The sequence below is a fragment of the Bison bison genome, unplaced genomic scaffold (genome assembly GCF_000754665.1).
Source record: "Bison bison bison isolate TAMUID 2011002044 unplaced genomic scaffold, Bison_UMD1.0 scf7180017864291, whole genome shotgun sequence".
Lineage (NCBI taxonomy): Eukaryota > Metazoa > Chordata > Mammalia > Artiodactyla > Bovidae > Bison > Bison bison.
The window spans coordinates 780728-791147 of record NW_011494863.1 but is presented as its reverse complement, the minus strand read 5'-3'; the positions used below and the strand labels follow the sequence as shown (position 1 = coordinate 791147).

General features: G+C 57.2%; 1 protein-coding gene and 1 long non-coding RNA gene across 8 annotated transcripts in view; one reads left to right on the top strand and one right to left on the bottom strand.

Annotated features, from left to right (window-relative positions):
• LOC104996193 overlaps positions 1-5317 on the top strand; it is a 7155-nt gene extending 1838 nt beyond the window's left edge. Inside the window, exons 2-3 of the long non-coding RNA XR_826145.1 lie at positions 3909-4049; positions 5152-5317. This is a non-coding gene — a long non-coding RNA (uncharacterized LOC104996193). The remainder of the gene's footprint in view (positions 1-3908; positions 4050-5151) is intronic.
• Positions 4346-10420, bottom strand: part of CXXC5 (CXXC finger protein 5) — a 38775-nt gene continuing 32700 nt past the window's right edge. For all 7 annotated transcript variants that reach the window (XM_010850343.1, XM_010850341.1, XM_010850342.1 and 4 more), the window contains 2 exons: positions 6905-7974; positions 4346-5378 (listed from right to left, as the gene is read on the bottom strand). In XM_010850343.1, the coding sequence (XP_010848645.1) occupies positions 5334-5378; positions 6905-7813 (954 nt within the window). In that variant the 5' untranslated portion in view covers positions 7814-7974 and the 3' untranslated portion in view covers positions 4346-5333. The remainder of the gene's footprint in view (positions 5379-6904; positions 7975-10420) is intronic.

Sequence of the window (10420 nt, the reverse complement as noted above, 5' to 3'; positions counted from 1 at the left end):
CAGGGCCAAGTGAACAGTGACCTCCATCCGTCCATCTCCGGCACCTGGGAGGGAGTGGGAGCTGGGGCTGCAATCGTGTCAGGCCGAAGTGGCCTTGAATGCAGCAGAGCCATGGGGCCACCACCACCGCCTCTGTGACAGCAGAGCTGGGCTGGCTCTGGGAGTAGAGGCTGGGGCCCCACAGCAGAATCTGCCTCCAGGCCCAGTAAGCCCCATGTCCCTGTTGGAGGTGCTATGGGTTTTGGAACCATGAGGTGACCTTGTTGCTCTGCAAAGCACCCCACCGAGTGCCTCACCCTATGGTCTCTGGTTATGTTGCCCTTTTTTTCCTGGGAACAGAGAGGCAAGGGCATTCAGCCAAGGTCATCTACAAGGGCGCACACACACACACACACATACACACCCAGAACGTGGCTTTGACACATAGTGACCAAGAAGAGGGGAGAACTAATGTGTCTAGACTCAGACTCCCAGGCCCTGCCTTCTTTCCCATCCATGGCAGCGAGTGATCCTCTCAGAGGCCTGGCGCAGGCATCTGACAGCCAGGAGTCCAAGTTCTAATCAGGTCCCTTTACCATCTTGCTCTGTGACTTGGGTGTGTCCGCAACTCTCTCTGGACTTCAGTTGCTCATCTGTAAAATAGATAATCTCTATCCTGATGATTTTCTGGAGCCAAAGAAGCAAATTTATTGAACAAATTGAAACCATCCCAGATTGAAGACAGCCTCCAACTAGCCTTGGGCCAAGGAGAAGTACCCACACAGAGAGCCTAGTTCTTGGCCCACAGTCATCCAGTATATTACAGGGGCTGTCCTGCTTCCTTCTTCCTGCACAAGGACAGTAGGCTCACAGCAGGGGGTCAGAGGCCCAATCTGGCATGCTGAGTCAGGTTCAGGGCACGATACAGGGGCCCCCGTTTGAGTGGGGGATAAGGGCAGCAAGGGACTAGGTCAGGCCAAACCCCACTGCTGTGGCGGGGAGGGGGCGCCTGGCAGGCTCTGGGTAGGCTGGTGAGGGGAGAGGCCTTTGGCGGCCACAGAGAACAAAGAGGCTGGGGTTGCCAGGATATTCTGCAGAGCTGAAGCCGGCGGTGGTGGGGCTGGGAGAGGGGCTGTGGTGGCCGTGGGAACCGTGCCTGCTGCCCCCACGCCAGCTCCCCCACCCAGACTGGGCCTCAGGGCCAGGCTGGGGTAAGAGGGGCTGCCAGGGCCCTCACTCTGTCCCCAGAGTGGCACGGCTGTCAGGGCAGAGACCCAGGAAATGCTGTAGACAAAGACACATGGTGCATAACGTGAGCATCACCGAGGGGAGCACAGGTGCACACCGACACACAATGCCATGAGCACACACCCAGGCAGTGTCACAAGGTCACAGCACGATCACAGGCCGGCAGCACACACTCACACAGAATCCTGGTACCAGTCTCAGGGCCGCACCCATGATGGCCACACAGACACAACATCGCAAACCGCAGAGAACCACCCAGGATATTGTCTCAGGGTCACGCGTACCATACAGTATGTGTTGCACATCCAGTGCCACACGTTCAGCTATACAACCTGGTATCACACTGGGTCTGTTACAGGATTGAACAATGTCACAGGATCATACATGCAGTGTCACAGGACATCCCAAAGTGTGGGGCCACGGACATCACATTCTAATCCATGGCCACACGAGGTCTCACATCAGTCTACCACACACTGCACAGACCCATTTTCATAATGTCTCAGTGTCACGTATAGCCACAATGCTGTGCAAGACCTCATGTGGTTGTCAGGGCCTTGAAGCATCTCTCTCTCTCTCTCTCTCTCTCTCACACACACATACACATACAGAGCTACATGGAGGCTGGTTTTATCTCCAGCCCCAGGTGCGCTCACTTCCAGCCTCTCCAACCACCCCCTACCATCCAAGCGGGGGTACAGGGTACTTGAGGTAAAGCTCCCAGGTTACCAGGAGGTCAGGCTCCCAACTGTCGCATAAGGGAGCTGAGGGCACCCCCAGGGAGGGGAATTGGACATTCAGCTCCACAGGGGAGCCCGCCTCTAAGAACTTCTCTGTCAGATGGGAGAGCAGCAGGGGTGAGCCCACAACAGAGAGACAGAAGTGAGAGATACAGGGAGAGAGACACAAGAGACACTTGGAGACTGAGGTGCATGGGGAGGTGACGAAACACAGAAAAGGGAGTCAGAAGCAGGCAAGGACCACCAAGACACAGAGCCAGATAGAAACAGGCAGACAGGGAATCCCCTGGTGGACTGGGGGTCCCTCAGTGCTTCCACCACTGGGGCTGGGGTTCAGTCCCTGGTTGGGGAGCTATAACCTCCACAAGCTGCACAGTGCGACCAAAGATAATATTAAAAAGAGAAAGAGGCAGACATGCGGGAGCAGGGTCCAGGGCTGGGGCAGCAGCTAGGCCACTCTGTGGAGAGATGAGAGGTAGGGTGGCTGGGCTTTAGGGAGCATGCACCCCCTGAGGTGGGGGACATCTTGGTTAGATTTAGGTGCGTAATAGTTTTAAAATAACAGCACCAGCTACTATTGACAGAGTGCTTACAAGGAGCCAGGCCCTTCCCTAGAGTGATATCATTTCATTCTCAGGCAACTTGGTGGGGGAGAGACTATGATTGTCCCCATTTCCCAGACGAAGTAACTGAGGTCTCATCATGTGTTCAACCTCACAAGTCATCCCCACCCCTGCCTAGGCCTGCCCTCTCCACAAAGCACAGCTCAAGAGGACGAAGTTGGCAGAGGTGCAGGGCCTCAGACTCCAGGCTTCTCTGTGATGGAGAGTGAGCCCAGGAGCTGGGCTGTGGGCTGGCACGCGAAAAGGGGACAGGCTGGCTGAGTCACGGCATACCCCCCTTGGGGCTGGCACCAGAGCCATCCACCCCACACCTGTAGGCATGCCAACGAGGGCTGGCTGAGGCCATCTGCGGCCCATGCACTGCCAGCAGCCAGGCGGGGGCAGGCTGGGGTCTCCTGCCTGGGTGCCCCCTACTGGCCAGGCTTCCCATCCCCACTCCCCTGAGGAGGACCCTCCCTGTCCCCAGAAGCTTCTGTTGGTGCTGCCGTTTGCCTTGTGCAGGGGGTGAGGGTGCCCTGGGCTGTAACACCTCCCCCTGCTCCCCGCTGGACGCCCCCCTTCGGCAGAGCCGCCTGGAGAGATCACAGGCAGCCACATGAAAGGGATTTTTCCCCAGGCAGGGATGAAGTTGAAGGCGGCCTCCCACTACCCCGCCTGCCCCTGCTGTGCCAGGCCAGGCTGCCGAGCTCTGGGTGCTCGGAGGGAGCTTGTGACACCCGGGGAGGGGTCGGGGGTTCAGAGCCCCCACCCAACTTGGCTGCTTTCTCTCCTCCCAGGAACAATAGCAGAGACATTCCCCCCAGCTGACCGCCCACTTAGCTTCAGAAGTTGTCCCTTCCATCATCTGAAAAGCCCTCACCCACCTGAAGCCAGGCTCCAATGTTGTCAGGAAGTTCTTCCTTGAGTCTAGCTCCATGTCAGCCAGACTCAAAGCTGCTGGGTGGGAAGAGGCCCTCCTGGTCGAGTGGATGATGGCTGCGTCCTGCACACATCCAGCCTCTGTGACGTTCAGGGCTGGGGTGTGCAGCTGCCACCCCTTCCTGTTCAGGCTGCCCTGGCCTAGACCATGTGGCTGTGGTGACTGCCCCAGACACCTGGCCTCAGAGACCCCGGACAACCTTGTGCCAAGTCTTTCTAGGGGGAGCGGGGAGGGTGGGGTGGGGAAAAGAGCCCAAAGCCTAGGACACCTCCAGGCCCTACTCCAGCAGCTCTGAAGGGGGGTGTGTAGGGGTAGTGGAGGGGGGGTTGTCTGTGTGCGTGTGTGCGTGCTGGGCACAGCCAGGTCCCCGTGAACCTGGGCTGAAACTGCTCCCTGTAGCTTCACTTTTTTAGATCCCTGCAAGGATGAAGAAGTGAGAACCTGAACAGGCAGCTGAAGCCCCACCCCCAGCCAGAACTGCTGGCTACCCTACACTGATCGGACCTGGTGACTTGAGGTGAACAGGGAAGGTGGCCCCAGGTAAGTGATGGTCCCTGGCGATCCAGGTTTCAGTAGGGGGCGGGGGGCACAATCAGGCAGTGAGGTGCTCCAATACCAGCCACTTCTAGATTTAAGAGCATTTCCATCCTGTCCACCAGGCTAGCTGCTCTGGCTTGCCCCATTTCTGGATCCAGTGAAGACCTCATTTCCCGAGAAATCCCACTCTCAGTGTCCCCAGGCCATCCTTCCTCCTTCCCAAGGTCGTCCCAGACAACCCCTGCCCGGCAACAGTCCCAAGCAAGGCCCCAAACCCGGACAGCAAGAAGCCAGTGGTGTTTCGTGACACAAACATGCATTCATTTTATTCACAAAACAGCCTGGTTTCCTAAAACAATACAAACAGCATGTTCATCAGCAGGAAGCTGGCCATGGGCAAGGGGGCCCAGGCCACAGGGGGGCCCTGGGCACCCACCCCCACCGGCAGGGGGCCACGCAGAGAAGTCCTTTCTTCTGTTGCCATCAGTGAGGCCAGAAAAAAGGACTTATTTTCTCTAAGGTAAGTAGCCAGGATCAGAAATAGAGACATGGGCTCCCCAGATCTCAATGGATAAATGAACAGAACTTTCATTTTTGCAAAAACATCACTGTTAGGGTTGCGGGGGGGCTCCCATTCTGGGGCCCCTGGGTGCCCCGGGGGTAGGTGGGCTGCCCCCTCCCGCGCTGTGAGCACCTAGCGGCAGCTCCACACGCATGAATGGATACAGAGGGGCTTCGACACGGCGCCATCAACATTCTCTTTATAAACATGAGTGGATTCTCCAGGCAAACTATGCACTATTTCATGGTCGGAAAGAATCAAAGGAAGTTTAAATGAGGGTGGAGTTAAACTGTGCTAAATTACAGTAGTGCTTATTAGTAACTAGATTTCAAAAGGTTACAGAAAATTTACATTCTCTACACAAAAACTGCATCTCCTGCACAGACAACATCGACATCGACACAGGAAGGAAACTGATTGTCCATTCTTTGCCCAGGAAGTCTCGGTACTTTATAGATTCGTCTTTACCTCTTTTTTGTTGTTGTTGTTCTTCCAAAAAAAGCAGTTAAATTTTTTTTCTTTTCTTTTTCTTTTTTATACTAGGGACGTGGAGATGTTAAAACGACAACAAAAAATATATATATAAAAACAGGAATGAAATCTGTGAGAGAATATTTTTGGTTCTAAAGACGGGTGCATCCGTTTGTCTTCGCCCGAATCCCTTGCCGGAGACCACACGAGCAGTGACATTGCACGGAGAGGGCAGCTTTGGGTTCCCGCCGCCGTCACTGAAACCACCGGAAGGCGGCTCCCGTCGGAAGCATCACCTTCTGGCGGGGGCGGGAGACAAAAACAAGGAGAGAGTTCAGTCAGGGTCCGGCTGGGCCTGGTGCAAAGACGTTCCCCCGTGGATGGCCTCCTGGCGGAGGGATGGGCATGGAGGAAAAGCAGCCACCCCGTGGAGTTCCTGCCATCCTGGCCAGGCCAGAGGAGCCTGGCCCGCTGGCCACTGGAGGGCCTGGAGCACCCTGAGGCCAGCTGAGCCACTGTGCCCAGGAACGCTCCTTCCGGCCAGGAAGACCCCTTTCCCTGGTCCAGAGGCCACAAGCGCCAGGTGGCCACGGTGCCTCTAGGAGCTGTGTTCACGTTTCTGTTCAATGAGCGTGTACGCAGGTGCGCTGGACGCACACAAGGATGTGTGCCTTGAGCTATGCTACAGTGTGTAGTGTGTCTGGAGCTGTGGTGAGGTGGAAGGATGCTTGCTGTGTTTATTAAGACACTGCGTCTATAATAAGACCGTGTACAAGGCAGGATGTGTGTGTGTATCTGTCTGTCTCTACACAAGAGGAGAGTGGGTGCCTTTGTGTGCATCCAGGTATGTTCTCTGGGCAGGAGAGCAGACATATGAGATTTAGAGCTGGGTGAGGTGAAGGGGATAGCCACGCCGGGGTGCCATTATCATTTTGCAACCATTTTGGACATTTGCGTCAAGCCTATTTGCAGAGGGGCAAGGCAGGGCAGGGACAGCTGGCTGAAAAGATGCTTTTATACCCAGGCCTGGCATCACAGTGAAGCTGTCATGGCTGGGGACATGAGGACAGGCCCTGCCACAAGGATGGAGAGAAAGCATCACGGGAACCTTTCTGCCTTCTCAAAACTAATCCACAGTGGACAAACTTTGCCCACATCCCAGGCTCAAGCCACCTCCCAAGCCCATAGGAACCCTGGCCATTAACTATGCAGCCAGACTGAACTTGGGGCCTCCAGGCACCCCAAGTCTGTCACTTAGATGTCCAGAGCTAGGGTCTTCCAGGATTCAGGGCAGAGCAGTTGGCACTGGAGCTGCTCTATTCTTGGGAAAGGCTCTGAAGGGGCAAACGGAGGGCTTATCCCTCAAACCCAGAGGATCTACAGGACAGAACCCCTCAAATGGGGCGGGGGAAAGTCCCAGAATCTTGGGTCACAAACTGGAAACTTTAGGACATGTCTGAAAGTCAGAGACTTAGGACCTGTGTGGGAATCTCAATACCTGACCCAGAACTCTGGGTGGTGCGGGGCAGGGGGTAGTGGGTTGGGATTCAGAGTCCTGGGGTCTGGAGGGAATGTTAGGCCCCCATGTGGAATTACGTGCTTGCCTAGGTTGCAGACTACAACCTAAGGGCATCTTGGGATGTGGCTCTGACTCTCGGGGCAATGAACTGGTGTCTTGGAGCCTGGCCTAAAACTGCAGAGCCCAGGGACAGCCGGGCATCACTGACACAGGCCCAAGCAGGAAAGGTGGGGATGGGGACGGGGGTGGGTTTGGACTGCCAGACAGACACAAGAGCCCACACACCTCCCTCTAAGGCGCCGTTACCTCCAGAGCAGCGGAAGGCTTCTTTTTGAGTTCCTCACATTTTCTGAATTTGCAAATCTGATGGCCAGTCTTTCGGTTCCTACAACTGCTGCACTGCTCACAGTTGATGCGCCGCCGGCAGGGCGCACACATGCCGCAGCGTTTCCGCTTCTTCTTGCCTGAGCTGATGGCGGAGGCCAGCTCTCCCTGCATGGGGTACTCAGCCAGGCCGGCCATGTGCAGCGCGCTCTCAGCCAGGAACACGCCCGCGGGGGTCATGATGAAGAGGCCCGGGTTGATGGGAAAGGCGCCCAGGTAGGGGAAGTCGGACTGGCCGTTGAGGGCTTCGGCACCCGCCACAGCCTCCATGTCGGGCAGGCCGGCGCCCGCTTCGCTCATCAGCGGTAGGTGCTCCTGCACCACGCGCTTCAGCATCTCCGTGGACTGCGCAAACTGCGGCAGCGTCAGCTGTCCCTCGGCCGCCAGCTCCGTGGCGCGCTCCGCCTTGCTCAGCAGGCTGGCCACAGCACTGCTTTTGTGCTTTGAGGTAGAGTTGCTTTTGTCCACAGCCATGGCCGCCGCCAGGTCGTGCCCGTTGGCCAACAGGGAGGCGGCGGCTGCGGCCGCCTTTTCAGCTGACTCCCCGCCCATCATGCTGCCACCGCCACTGCCGCCGCTGCCCCCAAACGAAGAGTAGTGGGAGAGGGGGCGGGAGCGGCGCAGGCTCTTGTTGAGGGGTTCACTGATGATGCCGCTCTTGTTCCGCCGCTCGGGGGGTGGGGCGTCATCCGCCACCGAGGTTGGCGCAGCAGCGGCCACCGCCGCACTCTTGTCTGCCACTCCTGCCTTTGGGCCACTGCCACTGCTGCCATTGCTGCTGCTGCTGCTGCTGCCGCCGGTGTCCTGGGGGCCACTGCTGAGGCTCGACATGGTGGGCCCGAGGCCCTGACCCCGCTGCCGGGGGAGCCTGCCAACTGCGGGGGGTCCACAGACAAGCACCGGGGTCCTGCCGCCCAGGACAGAGAGACCTGGTGGGAGTTGCCCCTCAGCGCAGGTACATGGTCGGGTGTCCACGTGGAAGTGCTTTCACTCTGTCAGGATGAGAGGATACAGGGTCAGGGCAGTGGTAAACACCTTCCAGCCACCAAGTGCATCGCCACGGCAACCACCACAGCCTCACCAGGGCATTCATCAAGTGCCAGCCAAAGTTAGGAATTTCTCATTTGTACTATCTCAGTTAAGACTCATAAAAAACCTACAAATAGTGGCTAGGAATATCCTATCTGATAAGGTGAGGAAGACAAGGTTTGGGAGAAGAACTGACTGTCCCATAGATACATGGCCACTCAGCAGTGCAGTGGAGGCTCAGCCAGGTCCCCCTGCTAGGGTCTGGGAAGACTTCACCGAGGCAGGTGGTCCTTCCTGTAGGGGGAGTGGGGGTGGAGAGAGCAGGAGAGCTCCATTAACCTCAGAGGTTACCCTCTGCTTCCTAATCTTTCACTGACCCAATTATGTAGAAGAGGGGTGGACACAGAGCTTGGCAATACAGACCAAAGTATGGAAGCTGCTTCTGGATGCTCATTAGAGATTCCTAATTTTGTGTTAAGCCTTCAGTTGTGTTCGACTCTTTGCAACCCTGTGGACTGTAGCCCGCCAGGCTCCCCTGTCCACAGGATTCTTCAGACAAGAATACTAGATTGGGTTGCCATTTCCTTCTCCAAGTGATCTTCCCAACTCAGGTATTGAACCTAGGTCTCCTGCATTGCAGGCAGATACCATCTGAGCCACCAGGGAAGCCCAAGATGCCTAATACACATTAATTATCTCAAGGCTCTGTCAAGTCCTGCAGGTAAAGGTAAGTGACTTTGTTTCACAGAATTTGCCAAATAGAGCACAGAGCCCTTATTTGAAGGAGCACGTACCCTCCTGCTAGAGGGCAGGCAGCCCTGTGCCAGAGGACAAGCCTCCTCCTGTAAGAGTAGGGGGCCACCCTTGTGCACCCATCAGCACATACTCCCCACTCCCTCTCAACCCCAGGACCCACTCTTGTCTCTAGATAGGCCTCACTGCTGTGCCCCAGCCTGGCTCCCAGACGGGTCTGGAGAGAGCTCCCAGTGGGAGCAGAGAGCACAGAGTGGACTCTGGGCCAAAGGGACCCAGAGGTGTGACCCTCTCAGGAATGGAGTCTTTTCCCAAGAGGAGGTGTGACCCTCTCAGGAATGGAGTCTGTTCCTTGGCCATGGCCATGTGTGGGGGTGCCCCTTCCCAAGACAGAGCCTGTTCTGCTCAGGCCCCAAGACTAAGGCATGTGAGCAGCCAGGCTCCTTGGCCGGAGCTCTGGAAGAAACTGTTCCAGATGGAGCGGAGTGGTAGTTTCCTCATCAGCCCTGGCTCCCTAGCATCTGCCTGCCGTGGCCCAGCAACCCCCAAGAGAGGGGTGGGAGGACGGGGCCCCGCCACGAGCAGCTGGCGACTCAAGGGGGAGGTGCACATCTGGCCGGGCCTGTCCCGCCCTGGGCTTGGGGGTGGTGCACACTTCATCTCTGTCCCCAGGCAACCCCACCATCCCCGTCACAGAACTCAGCCTGTCCTGGGAGGTCATCCAGCCCAAGCCTGTGAACTGACAGAACGGGAAATCGAGGCCCTGGGCAGGCAGGGCCCCTGGCGCAGGACTGCTAAGGAGTGGCCACGAGGAGAAGCGAGTGCTGGCAAGGGAAAAGCTCCGTTCTCCAGGGTGAGGAGAAGGCAGGCATCAGCAGCCAGCCAGCCACTCTGCCTCCCCAGCAGGTACTGGCCCATCTAAGCTCCTTCGTAGTGAAGGCGGATGAGTGGTGAGGAAGAGCTGGGCAAGCTGGCAGATTCCACTAGGACAAACCCAGGATGGCCTGGCAAGGTGTCCAGACTGGGCCGGGGGGTGTCACTGGGGTCAGAGTCATAGTAAGAGGAAAGGAGGGTGAGTGCATATGCATCCCAGGATAGCTATGCTCTATTCTACCCACCAAGACTCCAGCCCAGGCTGGCTGTTGGGCCCTTGTCATCAGAGATCAGGGCCCCTCCAGGCATCAGGGACCCTGGCTAGGTGTGGGGGACCATGACCACTGAGACCAGGGCCAGTGACTATCATGCCAGGTCACCCAGCCCCTGCCCATCTGAGCTCAACTACCCTGCCCTGGACCACAGCCCCAGATGCAGGGTGAGGGAAAAGATAGGAGGAGGCAGACGACCGCGGGCTAGAGAGGTGGGGAGGGGAACAGTCTGTGCCCCAGCCCCTCTGTGCGTCCCCCGCCTCTGAGGCCTGCAGGCTGGTGGCAGAAATCGATAGCTGCATTAACGCTGCTTTTGCTCCACTCCCTCCCTCCTCCCAGCTCCACGATCTGGCTCTGCGTGTGGGGCGGGCAGGTCAATTAGAAGTCAGCTCCCTCTGACACAGACACAGCCACACAGCCGGGCCTGTGTTCAAGCTAAGTCTCTCTCTGCTTTTGTCTCCATACCAAGTCTCTCTTGGTGGGGATCTAATCTCATGTTCTGTTCGTCTCT